The sequence below is a fragment of the Geospiza fortis genome, unplaced genomic scaffold, assembly GCF_000277835.1.
Source record: "Geospiza fortis unplaced genomic scaffold, GeoFor_1.0 scaffold70, whole genome shotgun sequence".
NCBI lineage: Eukaryota > Metazoa > Chordata > Aves > Passeriformes > Thraupidae > Geospiza > Geospiza fortis.
The window spans coordinates 1,592,052-1,612,911 of record NW_005054317.1 but is presented as its reverse complement, the minus strand read 5'-3'; the positions used below and the strand labels follow the sequence as shown (position 1 = coordinate 1,612,911).

The following is a 20,860-nucleotide window of genomic DNA, read 5'->3' as shown; positions in this document are numbered from 1 at the left end:
TTTTTTTTTTTTTAATCTGGATTTCTGCAGGTTTTTAATTAAACACAGGCTATCATCCACTCTCCTCTCCTTGTTCTCCACTTTCCTTTCCTCCTAGTCACTTCTGGATCTACCAAAGAAAAGACTGAAAATGTCACAGCCACTAAAACAGACATACACATGATATTTATGCCTCTAAAAGTCAAAGTATTTCATCGAACTTCGCATACAAGTGTAACTCTTATTAGTACTAATAACAACTATACCACAGATGGAAGGAAAAATAAAATATACCCAGTTGTGTGGGGGAAAATGCTGGAGGTAGTAAGGATTTTAGGCTGGGTGACATTAATTTAAAGAGCTAACTGTGATGTCATACATGTCTGCACACAACCCCTTGCCAAAAATTGATTACATCACTTGATTAATAAAATAAAATTAGAAATAGCCTCTCTCCTCCTGCCCTAAATTTAGTTCCTTTAGAACAATTCTGGAGAGAATTCCTGACTAGCCTGTCGAACTGGGCAGTGGAAAGGTATGCTCATCACTCATCCAGCAAAATTGTTAAATAAAATAATAGAACAAATGGCAAAAGCAAGTCAAATAGATCCACGACCACTCGCAATAAATTATGTAATTTACCGTTTAACAGTCTCATTTTAGCAGTGAGAGCTAAATTTCAAGTCAGATTCCCAGAACTGCACTGCAATTACCCGGGATCGCTGTAACTTCCTACAGACCAGGAATGGGATTCAGACCTGGAACTGCCAAATCTATGGGAGCAATCAGGCACCCAGATGTCTCAGTCCTATTATTTTCACTCACTGGTGATCTGAAGTGAGATTTGCAGTTTCATTTTGAAGATATTGAAGATCTCACTCTTGCAGCTCAGAACACTGCTGAAACGGGGTTTATTTTAAAATTGCTGCTATGTACAGATGTAAAATCTAGATTATAGAAGTGTCTGAATACTAAGCAGCAAAGATTACAAAAATGTAACATTAAAGGATGTGCTATTTTGTTTAAGACAATAGGGGAGCACTAAAAACTAAAATGAAACTAAAATACAGATTTAAACAACCTATTACTTCTGAAAACATAAGAAAACGTCACTTATGAAGTAGCATTCTCTCCTTGGAAACATTTATTACTATTACGGATACTTAAGAATAAAAGCAAAATGTTTTTAACTGAATTCACAGCTACATTTACTAGAGGGATGGTTTTATTTCTTTTATACACACATTTACAGTATTTGTCTCAGTCTTGCAAACTGTTCTAGAAACAAAAGGGCATGAGAGATGTAATTTTTTTTTTTAAATAAGAAGTGTCCATTACCAATTACTTTAAACTATAGCCCTGGCTCTTCATTGCATTTTTCAGGACAACTAGTCTTCTTGATTATGAAAGAAAATGTAGGCACAGGTTTAAAAAATGTATGTTGTGGGGACAGTTGACAGATTACTGCTCACGGAACTCAATTTCCCAACCCCAGGTATCACCGGCTCAAAGACAAACAGAGTTGCTCAACCTCTTTGTGTCCTTGTACCTCCATACCCAGGTGACCATGTTCAAGCAAGCAGAAAGTTGATTTAAACCTCATAATGACATCAGTTTTAAGCCATCGTCTCTCTGATAAAAAGGAATAAAATATCGTGCTGGATTGCAAGCCGCCTCGAGCCTCAAGTCCCTCTTTCCTGCCGGCTCCCGCCGCCCCCATCACTCGCAGCTCATTTCCCTGCCAGAACCAGCCCTCTGTGCTTATGTTTGTGTCGTCTCTGGCGTGCAAGTCAGCACCCCTCAGGTTTTAAATACGCTCCTGGGCGAGGACTAATAGTTACACTTCCCTGCTAACCATATCAATCAATGCCACGACGGCTGAATTACCTACTGGTGTCTCCGATGTGTTACCGCACAGATTACACTTCATGCATCACCACATTCATTTCTTTCACATTACACATGAGCGTGTCTTGTCACTGCCCAATTGCCCTCCTTTGGACAGCTTAACTGATGGACTATACAATGAACCTCACTGAGCCAACTTAATGGTATAGGAGCTGTGGGAAAAATTAGCAAGGTTGAAGCTTGAGTCCGGTGGGTGTGTGGGAACAGCCCGGGATGCTTCCAACAATAAATCTGAGCCGTAATTAATGCACATTACAACATCTTGCAAGCATAAATGGCATTTCATCTACGTGCCCTTTTTTCCTGGACTCATTTCACACCTTCTCCCCATCACTCTGCATTGATAGTGACTGACCAGGTACTGCCCCAAGCCTGATCCTGCAGCTCCCAGGTGGGCACCACCTTCCCATGGATCAGCCTCCAACTCCTGCACAGTGCTGATCTACCCCAGGCATCCAGTTTTGGGATGCTGGGAAGTTGAACTGAGACTTGGGGAGTCAGGGGTCAGGCCCCCAAAATCTCAGACTCTCAACACAGGGCTCAGATACCTTTCTGTGTCTGGTAAAAATAAGCCTAAATAAAGCACATCAGCCACACAGCAAAGCAGACTCCACTCCCCAGTTTGGCCTCTGTTTATCCATATAAGTTAATATTCACCAGCCACCTCACTCTCCTTTTTTACAGCTATGTACACAGAAAAAACGAGGGTGAAGAACAGAAGCAATTTTGTCTTTTCCCCTCCATTTAAGTGAACAGAGCTGAATGCAAATTCATTGTATGATTTAGAAACGAAGAACAACCCTAAGGCTGCTTTCAAGATTCCAAATCATTCAAGCTGGGCTGACTCAAGTTATAAAGGTGAATGTTCAAATTTATTATGGGGCAAGGGAAGGAGAAGGCAGGATTATTCAGAAATACCAGCATCACGGTTGATGCCATGGCATGCCTGAACCATGCCAACTCCAAACAGTCTGCTTTAACCACAGCAGCCAGAGCTTAGGCAAGTCTGTTGAACTGTCCCACAGCTTACAGACAAACCCAGTTTAAAAAGTAAAATAATAAATTTAAGCCAAAAAAGAAAAGAGAGAATAAAACCCCTAGGTTATAATCACTGTCAAAAGTATTGTGGATTTAAGTAGTGCTTTCAGTGTATCAATGTCTTAAAAAAATAAAATAAATTGGGATTTCAGCAAAGCAGTAACTTCTTGCAGAGTGCAGGACTGAATAAAGATGTAGGAGGATCTAATTGTCAATAACACCATTAGAATTAAATGGAGTTAATCCCAATTTGCCTCAGCGTGGAGGAAGGAACAGAAGCACCGAGGCAGTGACACGAAGGCTGTGGAGAGCAGCCCTGTCCCCTCTCCCTGGCAGCCACAGCCAAGGGCACTCAGAGCTCCCCAGCCTGCGGGTCAGAGCTGCTCTGTGCCAGCTCATGGCCAGGCTGGGACCAGGAAGGCCCAGTCAACACATCTGGGAAAGCAAAAGCTGCTCTCACACACCCTCAGCCATGAAGCCAGCACCAGGAATCAATAAAGACTCCTCCTGTGAAGGATTCCGAGCCCAGATGATCAGGACCAGCAGCTCTGAGTCTGCCAGACTGGCTACAGCTGTGCAAACTGCTGTGAACTCCAAGCCCTCTGCACCCCGCCAGTCAGAGCAGCCCAGGATTGCAGCACCGCCCTTCTCAAAAAATACCTTCATAATGCCCACCCTGCCTAGCAGAATCTTTCTGTGCTTATTATCCTATGAGCCTGTGAGGTATTTCTCTCCCCCCACGAGACAATTCTGTGTGAGTGTGCACCCTTGCCCTGGCTCTGCCACCCAAAGCCCTCACCTACCTTGTGCAAGGGGTTGCAAAGGCAGAGTAGGCTGCCCGGGCTGGATGGTCAGCAGCCCCTGACGCTGCAGAGACAGGAGGTGCTGCTGCTGCAACTGCTGCATCTGTAAGAGCTGCTGCTGAAAGGCCAACTGCTGCGTGGCCACTTGCTGCTGCTGGGGCTGGAAAAAACAACAACAACAACAAATTAAAATGCACACTTGTTAATACAAGAGCAAAGCAGAGGATTCACAGGGCTCCTTGTCTCAACTTGCTTCCATTTCTGATGGCAGTCACTCGGTATCAAGGCCAAGCCAGCGAGCCCGCCACCCCTGGCAAGGAGCCCAAGGTATGGTTAGATGCTGGAGCTAACACAGGGCTGCAGATTCCCATCTCCAGTGGTTAACTTTCACCCAACCTAAATGCCTGCTGCCATCCTATGTTTATAGGATTCCTTGGTCCATGTGTTCATGTTTTACCCCAGACATGTCTGTGTTCCAGCAGCGGGTAAAGCAAATGCTGATGAAAATCCTGGGTAATTCTTTGAGGCAAAGAACATGAGAATCACACCCCATGATCACATCACACTTAGATGTAACAAGAAACCCTGCACTGTGCTCTGTTTGCTCATTCAAGGGCTGTCTCAACTATTAAGGCAATTCGACTGGCTTAATTTATGGTATTTTATACTCACTCTCTTCTTCATCCATCAAGCCTCACAATACTTTCTGTTACACTGGAATTATTCTGTGCTGTATTTAAGGCTGCTACTTCTGCACTTTGAAATTTTTAATTATTCTCACTAGAAAGAAGATGGAGTTGCTTTACTCCACAGGGATGTGACCCTTGAACCTTCGAGGTGTAAAAGAACATGTTGCTTTTCTCACTACTGTACCCGGAGAAGCTTTTAACTACTCTGTTTATCACTTCTGACATAAATAAATGAGAAAAAATCAGACCTTTGAAGAAGAAAAACTTCATCTAATATTGTTAATTAGCCATGACAAACGATGAAATAACATTGTAAATCTTTCATAGAAACAGCCACTAGATTTTAATTACACACATTCATAATTTAGCAAACAACATCTTACTTGAATGTGAGTGTTTAATATGTACAGTACTCGAGGCTTCAGAGTCCTTAATTTTGTTCAGTTAAGGAAGCCTCTAGGTTTTGCTTCCATGCTCATCTTGTGTTTTATTTGCTTTGTTCTTTAAAATCCATGAAAGGCTTTGCATTTTGATAAATATCTTTTTATTTATTGTACAATGACAGGAGGAAAACTTTTGTTGTGTAAAACATCAATACATCATGCCAGTGTTTAGCAGTTCCTTGTGCTAGCCAAAAAAAATTAATGTAGATTTCCTTAGTAATTATCTGAGTGATAGAAAGATAATACAGTGCAGTAGTACAATAAATAGAAGGAAATTATCTAATATCCCTAATCTGCTAGGAATCATATCAAGGTGGAGGTCTTATACACATTATGGCTAACAATTAGGAAAGAAAATTAACTCTTACCAAACTGCACACTTTCACAAACAAACCCCAGCCAGATCCTGCGCTTTCTGTCACCTTTCCTTGACACCAAGCCAGAGGATAACTGGCCCCATTCCCTACTGGTGTTACACAGGGAAAAAGTCCCACCAGAGCTGCTGGAGCACGACTGACAGACACCAACTGTGGGTTTGACCCCCACCCTCTTGTGCCACCATGCCCCATCAATCCTAATACTGCAGCTGACTGAATACCCACAACTCTGAGAGTCAGCCATTCTATTCCCCTTATTTATAAACACAATTTATCTTACTTCCAAAGAAAACCTTGGACTTCAGGAACACATCTAAACAAATAGGTGTTTGGATATTCTGAAACTCGGAGAGTTTACATTTCTTTGCAACAGCTTGCTCTGACACATCCATTTGTTGCAACTATTTGCAACAGCACCATATGCATGCAGGCCCCAGCAACAGTTGTATTGAGCTAAAGTAACGTTTGCCTCCATAAATATTAATTTTAAAATATATACACTTAATGTATTTATATTCATATATTTATATTATTAGTACTAGTAGTAAGCTGTGTTTTACCTATTTGCCGTAAGAGTGCAAAGTTAGCACACAGGGTTTTTTTAAAAACCCCTTTATATCAAATGAATGATGCCCTTTTGGTTGTCTTCTCAGCTATCCTAAGAAAAGCTCTTGAACACACTCTACTTTGAAAAGCCAGGATATAAAAGTATACAAGGCCCATTGTCCAAGAAAGAATTTAAAAGCAAGACACGTTGCCAAACTGCGCTCCCCACCCAGTTACCAAACACAGGATACAAGGCAGTTTGTTTACTTCTCACAATTGAATGCATACAAAAAAGGTCTCGGTGCAGTCCTGTTGTCAGGTCAGTAGTCAGTGTTAAAATGCTGAAATATCCTGATAAAACTTGCATTTTTGATCCCCTCCCTAAAGCTTCTGTCAAAGGTCTGTTTTCCTTTCTTAGGTTACTCCCTACTGCCTAACATAAACTGTCACAGTGCCGGAGGACAAACGGCCCTGCTCGGCAAACAGCGCGCTCCGTCCAGCGCCGCGGCTGCGCCAGACCCTGAGCACCCCCTGCCTCTGGGGAGCCCCCAGTTTTCCAGGGGAGAGCAGAAACAGGGCTGAGATCCCCCCCAGCACCTCTTCCCCTCGCTGTCAGGCACAGCTCAGCCTCTGCTACCCCGCACAGCCCTCGAGTAAAACCCCAGGAACCTCACTGGGGTCTGTCTGCTGCTCTGCTCGGGGGCCGGGTCCTGTTCAGCAGCGGGGCTGGGGAGGTTTGTTGTGTTTTCCTTTTTTCACGAGAGCACAATAGGACAAGGCACTCACAAAATGACTTGGGGGATGCCGTACATGAATACGCTTGTTCCATCTGTCAAGGTACAAGCTCAGCCCTCGTTAGCACGGCAGCCGCCGGCCCCCACCACGGCACTGCCCGTCAGTTTTCAGTGCCAGAGGGAGGGGGAAGAAATAAAATAATACAAGACCACCTTTTCGATGCTAATTTAGTAAGAATAACCTCCTTAAGCTGGGCTGAACAAACCTGTGGGGTGAAATGCATTGTTAAAATGGATCTCCACTAAAACCATCAGCAAAAATACACTCCCCCCAAAACCCCTAGAATAAGCTGGAGAGAGTTAGGTCCTTGTTCTCTTTCCAGCTATCGTGTTAAAATGCTCCTCTTGAAACAGGAAGGAGTCCTTTCTTATTGTTGCTTTCGCTAGTGTAATATCAGAAGTGTGACCACAGTAAATCAGTGTGTTAGATATTGAAATGCCATCACATTGTCTAACTTCCCTTCTTGTCTTTTTTAACACAAAGTATTTTTTTCTTTAAGCACCAAGCCCTCATCTTTGTGTCTGAGATGCTCTCCTATCTGACAACAGCAATTTAGAAGAGTTAACTTTTATCGTTCATTCTGCTGTGTAACTTTCCCCTTCAAATTTCTTTATCTGCCCTCTGAGCTCATCTGAACTTTCATGTTCTCCCAGCATGTAGGCTTGCATTCAAAACTATGTCTAATAGACCAAATAAGAGGTTAATAAGAAGTGGCAACAGAAAGAAAAAATACAATCCCTGGTAACTGATAAGAATGACAGTGGCAGCCCTTTATTGTTTGTCTTCAAATATAGAGTTAAAGATCTTTAAAAAACTAAATTTTGACGCCTTTGAAAAGAAAGAAGCACAAAATAACAACAGGGGGTTATTGCCTGCCAGCCACAGGGGAGAAGCTCCATAATTCTTATTCTCCCTTTTGAAGGCTGTTAGAAATCTGATTCAAAAAAGCAACAGCAGAAGGAGAAAGCCTCTTGAGGCTATCGCCATTTCCTGTGATCATGCATAATGCGTTTCAAAAGTGGGTTTTTACCAATTCTGTTGATCAATTGCACCTCCTTCATATTCCCTCTTTTTTCTGCTGTGTTTACATCTGATGTGACTCAATGACAAGCGCTGTCTGAGACTGTGAAACAGACCTGTCATGTTGATTTATGGGCGCATCAAACCACGACTTGTCCAAACTGAAGCTCGCAGTTCATTAATTAGGGAGTTGTGACTTTGAAGTCAGCTTTCAGACTGTGGTTTTTAACATTTGGCTTAATTTATATGCTCTTGAATGTGGATCTCTAAGGAAAAAACTGAAATTCCCTTCTTGTCTTTGAACTTCTTTTGACCGCACAATAATCATTTCTTTGTCCAGAGTGATGCCTGCATCCCAGAGTCATTAACGCGCATTGAACTGCCACTGATGAGTAAGCCCTACTGAATTAGAAAAACAGCCAGCAAAACAAAGCTGAGAGCATTCTGCACAGTGATATCTCACAATTACATGCCTTCCCTCCTTGTGCCATTTCCATTTTAATTACTGTTAGTCCTTTAGATTTACATTTTAGACACTTTTTAATCTGTTCCCTTTTTATTATAGTGGCGCCCGTAAGCGCGCTATGGTTAAGGTTGTGTCAGCGTTTCCATTATAAACCCCCCTGTTTTCAGGGGTTTATAACTCAGCTGGAAAAATTCACTCTGGGTTGAAACTTGGCACAGGTGGCACGATTTGCCGAAATTTCAAGGGGAATGGGGAGCAGAAATTGGTGCATGCTTTGAGCAACACCCCTTGTCAGGTGACACAAGCGCAGCCGCTGTCACCGGACATCACCCAGTGTCTCGCGCCAAGAGGCAGCTTTCTAGGATCTACCTAAGCCAGCACTGTTGTCAGATTAAACAGGAAAGTCTCAGACTCCTCCAGACTTATCAGGTGGGCTCAACACCTTAAAGTAAATGTAATGCAGGAAAATTAAATCTAAGCACACAAAAAACAACGAAGTTTTGGAGGTGACAGGTGTTTTGGAAGGGAAGTGTATCTAAAAGACAGGCAGAAACTACCCTGGCCTGTCCCCTCCAGTTATGGACCACAGTAGCATCAGAAAAAGGTCTCCTGCCACCTCTTCTCTGTGTCACCACTGATGCTGCTCCAGTGTGAGGAATGTGCAACCAGAACCTCCCTGGCTGGAAAGTGGAAACCCAAACTCAACACCTCTCGGCATTTTGCCTTGTTTAGAGAGGACAGCAGTGATCTGGGCCTGCTGCTTTGCCCCCTCCCCTCTCCACCATAACTACCTCCCCAAAGCACTCTCCCAAGATACAAGTCTAGATGCCTGCTCCAGGACTCATACCAAACAGCAAGGCCTGGTCCTCTGCTATAAAATATGTGGCAGCGAGCAAATGGAAAGCACAGAAAAACACAGGCGAAAACAGGACAATAACTCTAAATCTGAAAGCTGAGGCCCGATAGAGTCAGTTCAGTTGTGCAATCATTTATAAGATGAATGACAGTTTAATAGCCACTAGACAGTCCCCAGGGATCTGTGGTTTGAAAGTAAAATGGGTATTGTCTGTACCTCTTTAGGCTGTTTTCCAGCATGTTGTTGCTGTAAAAGTTGAAGCTGCAACTGTTCCTGTTGTTTCTTATAAAACTCTTGAAGCTGCTGCTACAAAGAAAAGGAAAGATGGTAAGTAACAAAGTGGAGAGCCAATTCAGTGTCCCTTTTGGTGTAACACACAAACTGTGATTTGAAAAATAGCATCCTTTTATCTGTAATGGTCTGACCTTTAGTTTGAAACTCAACAATAAATTCAGTGCACACTGACTATTCTTGGCATTATCGTTTGAAAAGTAATCTCCAAAATGAACTGATGAAAAACATACCATTTTCTACACAAACTAATTAAAATAAGGCAAGGAATGACCTTTGATTGTAACAACAAAGCCAAAATGCCCTTGCTGAGAGAGCCTGGCGGATCTCTGTTGTGAAACACACATGCTTTCTAAATGATAGGGTTTGACTGTATTAAGTGTTGTTCAATACATGCATAGACATCCTGGGAAATACTCTCCTCCTCCCGTTCCCCAGATGTGCTCTGCGCAGGCAGCGCTCCAGCTGCGGGCAGGACGGAGCCTGGGAGCCAGGAGGAGCAGGCAGGGTCGGGCTGGGGGGATGCTGACACCCACCCGGGCTCCCTGAGACCCTGCTGTGCCAAACCCTGTGATAACAGAGCCTCGGGGCTTGTTGGTGGCCAGCTTCCAGCTGAGAAAGGACCACGGGCTGCGAGAAGCACTGACACACAGCCCAGCATATGTTGGCTGAAATCAAACAGGCTTAGCAAACCTCTCCACTTCTGTTTCCACAGCCCTTTACGGTTCCAGATGGAAATAACGAGGTCTAAATTGGGAAGTATGGCCCTTCTACCTTGTTTATTCCAATTAGTCAGGGCACACCAAGCCTTCTGAGGGATGCAGGCAAAAGCAACAGGGACATCTGCCGAAGTCCTGACACTTAAATATGCATCTGTATTATTTAGCTGATCTTGGAAACACTCCTAGCATTGCTCTCTGGATTTGTTTCCAGTAGCTATTTCTAGAATTAAAAACAAAAGAGCAGTCAGTGCAGCTCACAGCATGGCTGCTCCAAGGTTCAGACCTGAGATGTGGGCAGCTTCTCTCCCCAAGGGTGCTCCAGGAAGTGAAGCCTCCAGCATCCATAGGGGCCACCTGAGCAGCTGTTAAGGAAACAATTACCTGTTGAAGCATGAGTGCCTGCTGCTGTTGGAGCAGGACTTGGAGTTGCTGGGGAGTTAGCACTTGTTGCTGGAGGATCTGCTGCATTTGCTGGGGAGTGATCACTTGAGGTGTCATCATAGCCACCGACACTGGAACCTGAAGGCCAAGAGGAGACAGAGAGGGTCAGAACACATCCCCACAGCTCCTCCATCATCCCCATGTCAGGGGAGCCCATTTCTGGCATCAAGGGGGCTGAAGGTGAGAGTCCTCACAGCCCACCCTGACCAGCACACAGGTTCTGACCACACCTTCCTGGTGACTAAATGCCTCTTTTGCAAAACACTGTTGGATGGAAATTCCTTAAAGCGAGTAATATGGTAAAGATGTATTTATTTTTACAAGAAATTGTCAGCTGGGTCCTTTCCCTCCCAGGAAGCCCTTGGATTCTGTAGAGAAATCCAACAGCCAAATATCCCACGCTGATGGGATCTAGACCCTATTATGACAGGTTTTTCAGAAAATTGAAGGAAGGCTCAGTCATGTGAATAACAGCACTAGACTCCCATGCAATTTTTACAGAAAGGCCCTACCACGATGTCTTTACCATTCCATATTCACCCAGCATACAGATGTCTTCAATTCTTTCGTATTATGTGAGATACCATTAAAAGCCGCTTTCCATGACATTTCAGTGACAAACAGCTACAGTGATGAACTTGATAGCATTTCATATTTGCAACTGTTAACACGTTTCTGCACGGGCATCTTTGCAAGAAACCTGTACACTGTATCTGAAAGGATGATGTCTTGTTCAGATAAAACACTGACATTAAAATGACAGGCTGTCTTGGCCAAGGTTACACAAATTGTATTCAAGCGGATACCTAATGACAATGCTATGAATTCTGCAAGCTTTCTAGAATGTAATTTAGCTATTCAAAATAATCACTGCACTTGTGTTTAATTTGCAGACTACATGAGAACCATTTTGTCAGTCCCAGTAATGCAAGAAGACTATTTCCCTAGAAACCCACCCCTCTACCTTCCACTCCAAAAAAGGAAAAGAAAAAGAGGGGAAAAAACAATAGAGGAAAAGACAAAACCCATATGAGTTTTAACAGTAATATTGAAGCACCTTACTTTTCTATAGTTTTAAATCAAACACATGACAGCACAAAACTAAAAGCAGTAAAGGATATACTTTGCTAAAAAGGATCTCCTGTCATCTCATGTATTACAATAAAAGCTAATAATATGTTTAGCACTTTTTCTGTGCACCACTTTTAAAAAAAATCAGCAGACAATAGCTGATCAGAAGATAAAGGAGTTTAAAAAAAAACCTCCAGTGTAGTAGTAAGCAAGTGAGAAATGCAGTATTAATTTTATGTAACATAATGTCTTAATATGCAGTTTATCTTGACTTTTTCACATGATTTGTCCTGTCATTTGCATAGCAAGCTCTCATTCCTAATTTCACAGTCATTATGCACTGATGTCCTGATTTCTCAGCATCACTAATCTTGATGAACTAAAAATGGTTCCTGAAGGTCAGACGCATGTACAGTGCACATCTCCCCGTGTTGTTGTGTACATGTCGTGTGCCAGGGCCAGACACTGCCTCCAAAACATTTGCCTGAGCAGAGCCCAGCACCATCCCATGACATCCCATTAATGCCAACATGGTGAGGTCCTCTGAGCACTCCTTGCGGCACAGCACACTCCCATCACTGATGGGGTGGGCAAAAGGAGATTTAATTACGGGACAAACACCAGAACCACCAAAACCAGTGGTCAATCTCCCATGGTGCCGTGTCCCTGTACCTATGGGAAAGCCACCACCCTGCCACGCAGGATCAGCTCTGAGGACACTGAGTCATCAGGATTGATAATCTCATTAGTTCAGAATATCTTAATCCACAGTCTTTTACAAACTTTTCTGGGAGTAGAAAAATTATTTAATTAAATCCTGCCGTCACTATCTTCGCCCCAAAGCGTGACTCACCTTCATTATTCTCATCCCCAGAGAAGTTTACTTTACCCTGGGGTTTGTACTACCTCTTATTGAAGCTGGACCAAGCATAAAGAAGAGGAAGCATGCTTAAGTATGTTTTCTGTGCCCTTCTTGGAAGATAGACAAGACAAATACTCTTCAGTCAGATTTATGACGACAAGCAGGGATGCAGACAGGAATAGGGTGGGGTGCTGTAAACCCTACACATCGGTGATTAATCCAAAGGGCCGCATTCTGCCGTCAGCTGGGCAGGGACAACTCCCATTCACTTCCATGGCCTCTCTGCACGTTTATCTTGGGACAGATCTGGCGATTAGGCCCTATCTTTGAAAACTGGCCATGTACCTTCCAGTAACAAATCTCTTAGCTGCACACTCCTTGCTAGAACAGAAGCACTTAAGCAGAAAGAAAAAAAATAATCCATGTATGGACTGCACACAGTCACAGAGTACAAGTGCACAGAGTACGAGTTTGTGTTGGTCCGTTTGACTTCATTTTACCATCTGAAACCACATTTTCACACCACACCTGCGCTTCTAAAGAAGGTGCTGCCTTCCATTTATAAACACAGCTAACAGCCACATTTAGCCACGGCCTGTACTTTAGTTTATCACAAAAGCGACTTACGGGAACCTTGCACAAACAAATCTAAATGAACCAGAAACTATTGTGTTAAAAATTACAACACACATCCCGGACAAGTGTGGGCACACACATACGGTCTGAGGGACTTTAAACAGTTAAGAATGATGGCCTATATATCCACTCTCTTAGCTCCCAACGTCCAACTTTTCCATGTAGCTAGTCCCTGGTAATACTAGGAATCAAAGGGCATGCAGCACCAGCAATAGGCTATTATAGCCCACACTTTATTACCCATTACTACCGAGGTCATTAGCGGTAAGAGTGATTGTACCGGTCTTAACCTATTGATCATTGTAACTACTATCATTTAATCCCGTGTTGAATGTCTGGAAAGCTGCTAAAGGCACACAAGAGAGAGTGCTTTAGTGATGAGAAATACAGCCAAAGCTTGGAAATTACACTTTGATTCATAAAATCTAGCCAGTGGTTTAAATCAATAGTATTTAAAACAGTCATGTAAGTTCTTAACTACAGCTCTCTAATATTTATGGGTCCCTTTTTGAGTGTACTCAGTCAAAACTAAACTTTATTTTAGATACTGTGCAATATACTCTACATTAGGTTAGATAAAAAATATTTATTTCTGATATTTTGTCTGATAGCAAGTGAAACCTAAACCAAGAGCTATAAATTCATTTTAGATTTCTATCTCTCAGATGTCAACTTAAATGTGTTGCCAAAAAAATTACAAACCAACTTTAAAAATGACTTAACTGTTTAAGTACATGAAAATGAGCATGTTTTATGAGTTAACAATGAATCACAGAAGGCAGTCTATGAAGAACTAAAATAATTCTGTCTTACTGCCTTCAGGGAGTTGAAGTTCAAATTAAACTACTGGCAGATATATTTAAAGAATGCTAAGTTAGCATGCAGAGAAGAAATCAATCTTTTATTTTTTCTTTCAAGTTGTTTATTTCTATTTTGCACTTGAAACATGATTGTTGTTATTGATATGATTAATGAACTACTTTTGGTATTGTTGACTGATAACAATAGGGTGTGGTAGATACCCAGCTGCATGTAAACCTGGCAGCAAAGGTAAAAATACAGCTGCAATTTGGCTTTGGGAGCTGTGCTAGTATGGACCTGCTGACATGCTAATGCCATCAACGGCAAAAAATGTCTTTAATACTCACAATTGTCTTCGCTCACTGTTCCTGTTTCTCCCAGGGTTTTGCCTCTGCTCCTCTGCATCCCCCAAAGCCCTCCAGGCCCCACAGTCCCCTCTGAGACCCTCCCATTTCAAGCCCTAAAAATGCCCTATTTTGGCAAGACCGGCCAAGGGAAACTTCCACAAACTCGGGCCAAGCTCCCCTTTAACTTTCCCACAAAATTACAGCAGGGATGCATTTGTCACTCCTCCACACAACCCAGACAAGGGTCACGGGGATGAAAATGATTTAGTCCTATTTAATCATCTCCATTCCTTCATTTTTGGTGATATTAATATAATTAAATACTAGCTAAATAATTTCAAGTAGTTTAATCTTGTATGAAGAAAAAAAAAAAGGAAAAAAGAAGAATGCCATTTTCACACCCTGTGCCTCCGATGCTGGATACGGCTGTAGTCCTGTTAACTGTCAGCAGGCACGCATGGAAGATGGGGAGGATTTCCTTAATTCATAAAGAATAACTCTGCCAGAAAATCCTTTTCTCCTGCAATCTATGTTCGAACTTGATTTCAGTCAGCCCTCATAGCAGGCACCTTGGATTTCCAAACAGCAATTCTTCGGTTAAAGATTTTGTGATAAAAGTCAAACGGAGCAAAACAGCTGAACACAGAAAAGAACAAGTCGCTGAGGAACAGTTAAAAATACTGAACTACAGTAAAAATAGCTACGGCCAGACAAAACCAAACAATGAACTTGAGCTGTCCTATTAGCAAGATATTAAATGCAATATATTTAAATTATAAAAAAAAATTCAGGCGAAACAATGCAAAAGAGGAGAAGATAAAGCACTGACACCCTGGCAAGCAGAGAGGCACGATGCCACAAGCCAGAGCAGAGCACAGCTCTGTAAGTAAGAAGTGCTGAAGGCAGGCAGGACCTGCTTCCATCCTGAGACTAAAACATTTCCGACACAATATTTCATCCTCCAAAACCCCAACAAAAAACGCCACTGTCGGAATTATTCACGCAGGAACTGCAGTGCTGGTTCATTATGCGAAATGGAATCTCACTTTTAGACTTAGTTCTTTTGCCATAACACAGCACAGCACATTAAGACAGGTAACGTTTATTATATTAATGTAAAATCAGCGAAGTAGTCTGTCATTAGCATAACTGTGCTCTCTGTAACAATACAACTCCCTATTGTAAGAGGGAAAAAACCTCCTTAAAATTAAATTAGCATTTTATTATTATAATTTTGTTTATCGTATTTTATCAGGAGTGAAGATCTCCTTCTGACCCACAGAAAGCAAAATGATGGGTTATGCTGACATTCCCTGGCATGTCAGGATGTCTGCCGTCTTCTGCATTCTCTTCTAGCTGAGCAAAAATGGGAATATTTTCGTATTTGTTTACAGAATGAAACATCTGATCTTATCTTCCACTTCTCATGCATACCAGGTTTCTCACTAAGTGCCAGGATAATTGTTTCTGCTATAATAAATACCCATTTAATTTGCATAAAAATATAAAGTTTACATAAATTAAATCCTTTCTACATCTAACATTTGTCAAATAGAGACTAAACCAGAACATACACACACACATCCAAATAACCCTTTAAAAAGATGAGTGAGATTTTAAGTTTGAGATTACCATAAAATTTTTCACATTTTATAAAGTTACCATTTTTGTTTCCATCTCTAGCATGAAAGAAAAAATTATATAACCTGCTGTACATGGTTTGAAACAGTGGTGATTTTATAATTATTCACTTTAAAACTAAAAAAAGAAAAAAGGGAAAAAACCCTGCATTTTTTTCCAGAGTTTAGGAAGGGAAATGTTAGATCAACATATTCTGCCAAAAAAGCCTCAAATAAACCAAAAGCAATCCTGCTTAGAAACATCCAAAATACCCCTAAAGCCCTTGAAAACCCCTTGAAACCCTCTCTCCCAAACACCCTTAATATACTGAGAATGATCATGGTGTCAGACTCCTTACATTTGTGTATTAATTCATACATACATTATGGAGAGCTTAATTAAATAATAAAAGACCATGATTGAACTAGCAACATTTAATATGCCCAGAATTTCATGTGAGTGAAAAGGACGTGTTATACAGAGGGAATTTTTCTTTTTTTTTTTTTCCTTTTCTTAAGGCAGATTATAAAGAACTGCAACTCCCAACAGATTTCTAGGAAGGATGAGCCCTTTCTACATCCCTGGCTATCTTCTCTTGCAAGAATCAAATCCATAGCTGCCTGCTCTTCAAACCCAGGGCATTTGAGATGACGTACATTGTCGTGGCCAGTTGAAAAAAAAATAGTGATTCTTAAAAAAAAAAATCCACCTGGTTAAATCATGCTGTTTATTTCCCACACAAACCAGAGCTCTGCTTAAACACTCGGGTTGGCTTTGCCACTCTGGTTCCAAGTGATGCCTTGATAACAGTTGTAAACTTTATTTGCTCAAAAATGTGCAGGTTTTCACACCTATGGCAGACACCTACAGCTGAACATCACAGCTAAGCACAACGGTGCAAATTAGATTCTAATGAGAAAACATCAGTTGCTTCTTTGACAATTTTGCCATTCACTGATTTACTTCTAATGAAGACGCACTCCAACCAGCCAGCTCGCCGTGTTAAAGGTCAAAGCACGTTCAAAAAAATGCCTCACAAAATCAAGGCAAATGGGAAACCCGCAAAGAAACCTTCTCATAAAGTGGCGTGGCAATTAGAGTAATTGTGCAAAAAGCCGTCTTCGGTAAAAAGTAAAAGAAATTAAGCTGCCACTACTGTAACAGGTTAGATGAAAATCAAAATTTAATGTATTCTCCCTTGTGTCATCTTGTTTTGTCAAGACATCAAATAGAATTGGAAAGTACAAAATAACAAGCCCTTGAGAAATCACAGAAGCCGACCTTTTTGATGTTGTTGGTTTACCTTGTTCTCAGTTATTTGAACAATGATGTTTCAGATTTAAGGGCAAGATAAAGCTTAAAAATTAAAACCCGTTGTCAGTTTGGGGAGGAGGGGTTGTTGTCCCTCCCAAATAACAAGAGCATCTTACCTAATCAATGAAGGCAAATCCGTCCGAAACTAGTGCACAGAACAATTAGCAATTCCACTTATTTGTTCAATATTCAGTCTGGGTTCTATAACATTCATTCAACTTCAATACAGACTACAGATCCTCCTGCTAGTGCAGGAAACTGCACTGGAAAGGTTAAAAATAAAAAAAAAATAGAAGAAAAAAAGGCTGCTGGGGTAGAGATATTTGCCAGTGCTGCTTCTCTCCCAGTCTCTACACAGCCACTTCAATCTGCAGATGAGTATATGGTGGATTTTTTTCCCTTTCCTTTTAACTGGAAAGCAAAGCTGAACAAGTAAGCACCTTATAAAAACAAAACAAGACAGAACATTTTAACTGAACTACAGCAAAGTAGTTTCCAGTAATGCAGTTCTGCTTTCAATAAAACAAACAAACTGCTTAAAACCAGCCAAGCCTTTCACCAAACAATAACAAATTTAGCTTATGGTGTCAGGACTTTCCCACAATCTAGTTCTGCAGGTGTTGATAAACCTACCCCTGCTACTGCTTTTCCCTAGCAAAGAGGGGAGAAAAACAACACCAGTAAGTTACTCTGCTAGTGAGAAACCTTTACAGAAAGTAAATCCAAGTGCTGTGTCCTCCCAGCTCACGTTTGTCTACAGCAGCTCTGAAAAGACTAAGAAATACAGCACAGAAAAGCACAGGAGCTTTTGAAACTCCTTAAACTTCTGAATGTAAAAATCCTTCTCCCCTTACCTTTCTTCAGCTGCCGGAGCATGTAATCACAGACACAGAAACCAAGGCGTTTTGTACTGAAATAATAATTTCAGGACTTTAAAAACAATTTCATTCTCAAGCAACAAGGGTGCTTGAGCACTGTCAGGTTAAAACGGTGCGTAAGAAATCACTCTGACTGCCCTACCTCACTTTCAATGCCTAAAAATCCATTTCATCCTTCTCCACACAACTGTTGCAACCCTTTTCTTCCTTGCACACAACTAAAACCAACTCCACTCGCGCAGACATCAGAGCCCACCGTCCATCAGTGCAACCGTCCATCAGTGCAATCATCCATCTGTGACCCCTCTACTGTGGGGTCTGATCACTGTTCACACCCCAGCACCAATTTCAGCGTGGGGTTAAGAGCTACACTTCTAAAACGTGTGCAGGGCTCACTCAGCCCCAAAAGAACGTGAGGCACCCACACCTTCCTCTGAGCACTGAGGTCCCTGCAAAAACAGCGCAGGGATTTTATTTCTTCCCTGTCAATCCCATTGTATTCATGACTTCTCTTTAGTTCAGCTGAGTGACTGGTCAGAGCATGTCTCAGAGCTTTTTTTTTTCTTTTAAAGCAAAAATAACAGTGTTTAGAAAAGGGAGGGCACAATGGCACAGCACAGTAAAGTGAATGTTAAACAAGACTCAGGAAAAAAAAAAACAAACCAACTGTAGCAAACAAAAAAAATTTCAAAGCAGCCCTTCCTATCATAAGCTTTCTGATGATTTATGGTTTACCAACTCAGCAAGGTTACGCAACACTGCATGCCTTTAGATGCATTATTTGAGTCAGTTGAGATTTAATTAAGATCACAGCCTCCAAAATCCCTGTCAAATGAAAATTCACAGAAGACAATACACTATATATCCTCATGCAGATAGTCTCCATTCCATGCTCTGGAATAACATAAGTTAATCCTCGTTTCTATGGTGGCAGACAAAAGTTCACTAATTTTGTTTTCTTTTGACACTTGTGTTGTTTTCTGTTTTATGTCATGAGATCATTCCCTTTTGAGAGGGGAGGGGAGCTGATATAGGGGGAGAGGAGGGAGAGCAATATGTCTGAATATGGCAGCAGATGTATTTTGACATTCTCACAGCTCTGCTGTGATGTCATCAAGTTTTCATATAATTAACCCCTGCCAGTAAGAGCATCCTTTTATGACATCTGTCCATTGGGAAGAGGAGAAAGGAGTCAGGGAAAAAAGCACAAAAAGTCTTGCTCTCACACTAAAACCAAAATCAAACAAAATTAAATAAAGGCTACAAAACAGCATTTACATCTTCCTTCTGTATCAGTGACTGGCTTTCCCCAATTCATTATCTGCCCCAAATACCTCCTCACCTCCGAGGTGCTCTGACACCACAAGCCACGGACGCCCAGCTCATTCCCAGCGCCTTCTCCTCCTGACGGTCCTGGTGCAGGGGAACCCCTTCACTGTATAATCCAGTTCCTCTATTTGCTAAGCATGAGCACGTTAAATAAAACAATATTTCTTACAGAGAAATTGCTAGAACTTTACCTCATTCCACTGTATTCCTATTTGCATTATCTTAATATCTGCTTGCTTATCTCATGGTTTAGAAATGACAGGTGCTAGCGGTCTTTTGTTTGACAGGCCACTACACAAATAACTGTCTTGCCTGAAAGGGCTAATGCACTACTAATGAACAATAAATCAACTTTGATTATAAAGTGTCAGACCAATCAGTTTGCAGTTCAGCTCTATCACAGTCTAGGCCAAGGCAGCTACTCTGTTCAGGCAGGACTCGGGTTTCATCTCTGCAGCCTTATCAATGAAATTTTTTGGACGCAGCCACAGGAGATCACTGAAAGCCCTCTGACAGCAGATTTTCCGCTGGCTGCGAGAAGAGGACAGAGCCGGCTTTTAGAGACTTCCTAGGCTGCTACTACAATAAATATACAATCAACAAAAGCCATTTCTTTAGCAGACAGAAGCACACTCTAATGACATACGCACATGTGTTGTAGCCGTGACTTTTAGAAGCAAACAGAAATGCCTTTCAACTTGGTGTAAAAGATGTGCGAGATGCCTGAAAGCTCTGCACATTAAACACACTTACGAGGGGTTCGATCTGGTAAAAAAAAATTTAGCAGGCAGGGTGCTTACAGCGCCGGGGAGAGAGGAGGGTAAAGAGCCTCCTCACCTACTACAGCTACTGCACATGCACAAGGCATTCCAGGATTGGGCCCGGGAGCATCAGGCATGAGAATCAGCTGTGATCCAAATAAAAGAAAAGATTTTTAACATTTAAGTTTATTTATAAAAAAGCAAACTAGCGTACGCAAGTTGCTTTTTATTAGAAATAAACTTCAGCGATTTATAGTAGTTCACAACTCAACACTCACTGCTAGAATAAATCCAACCGTTTGGTTTTCATAAACAGATCTTGGTCACCCTGAATGATTCACACTTCCTGCCACCAAACTTGTTTTTATTTAAAAATATGAAACGGTAGCGTGTCGAACGCCGGCACACGCACCGAGAGGACTGTGTCGCGTTACCGAGGGGCTTTTCCCTGCCACAAGGACAAGTCATAACTCTCACCGCCTTCGGAAACAAGCTGGCTTTGAAGGAGTTAATTGCAGAGAGGAAGAGTGTATATGCACTTTGCTCTAAACTTACCACCCACTTCCTAAGGGTTCCCTCCTCCCCGCCACCACCACCCTCGAAATTTCAGCTCACTCGCACTGCAACGCTGACACCGAGCCCGGCTGCGCCGAGATCCCGTTACATCCATTTCGCCGGGGTTCACAGCACCAGTCAATGTCAAAAACAAAGCTCACTCACTTAATTTCCCCCTGGTAAATTGACTAGCGAATCCATTCAGCGATCCCGGTTCCTGACATTTAAACCTGACACTGTGTTTTATCCGGCTCCGTGCACTTTCCCTCCTTCCTCGCTCTTCTTCCCAACTCCAGCGCTGCGGCACAGCCC

The 20,860-nt window shown here is 42.0% G+C and overlaps 1 protein-coding gene across 9 annotated transcripts in view; it reads right to left on the bottom strand.

Annotated features, from left to right (window-relative positions):
- The window catches only part of FOXP1 (forkhead box P1), a 331,699-nt gene that overhangs the window by 65,043 nt on the left and 245,796 nt on the right, over positions 1-20,860 (bottom strand). For 6 of the 9 annotated variants that reach the window (XM_031056354.1, XM_031056357.1, XM_031056356.1 and 3 more), the window contains 3 exons: positions 10,315-10,452; positions 9,137-9,226; positions 3,729-3,888 (listed from right to left, as the gene is read on the bottom strand). In XM_031056354.1, coding sequence (XP_030912214.1) covers positions 3,729-3,888; positions 9,137-9,226; positions 10,315-10,452 — 388 coding nt within the window. The remainder of the gene's footprint in view (positions 1-3,728; positions 3,889-9,136; positions 9,227-10,314; positions 10,453-20,860) is intronic. The other 3 variants (XM_031056355.1, XM_031056359.1, XM_031056363.1) reach the window with 1 other exon arrangement.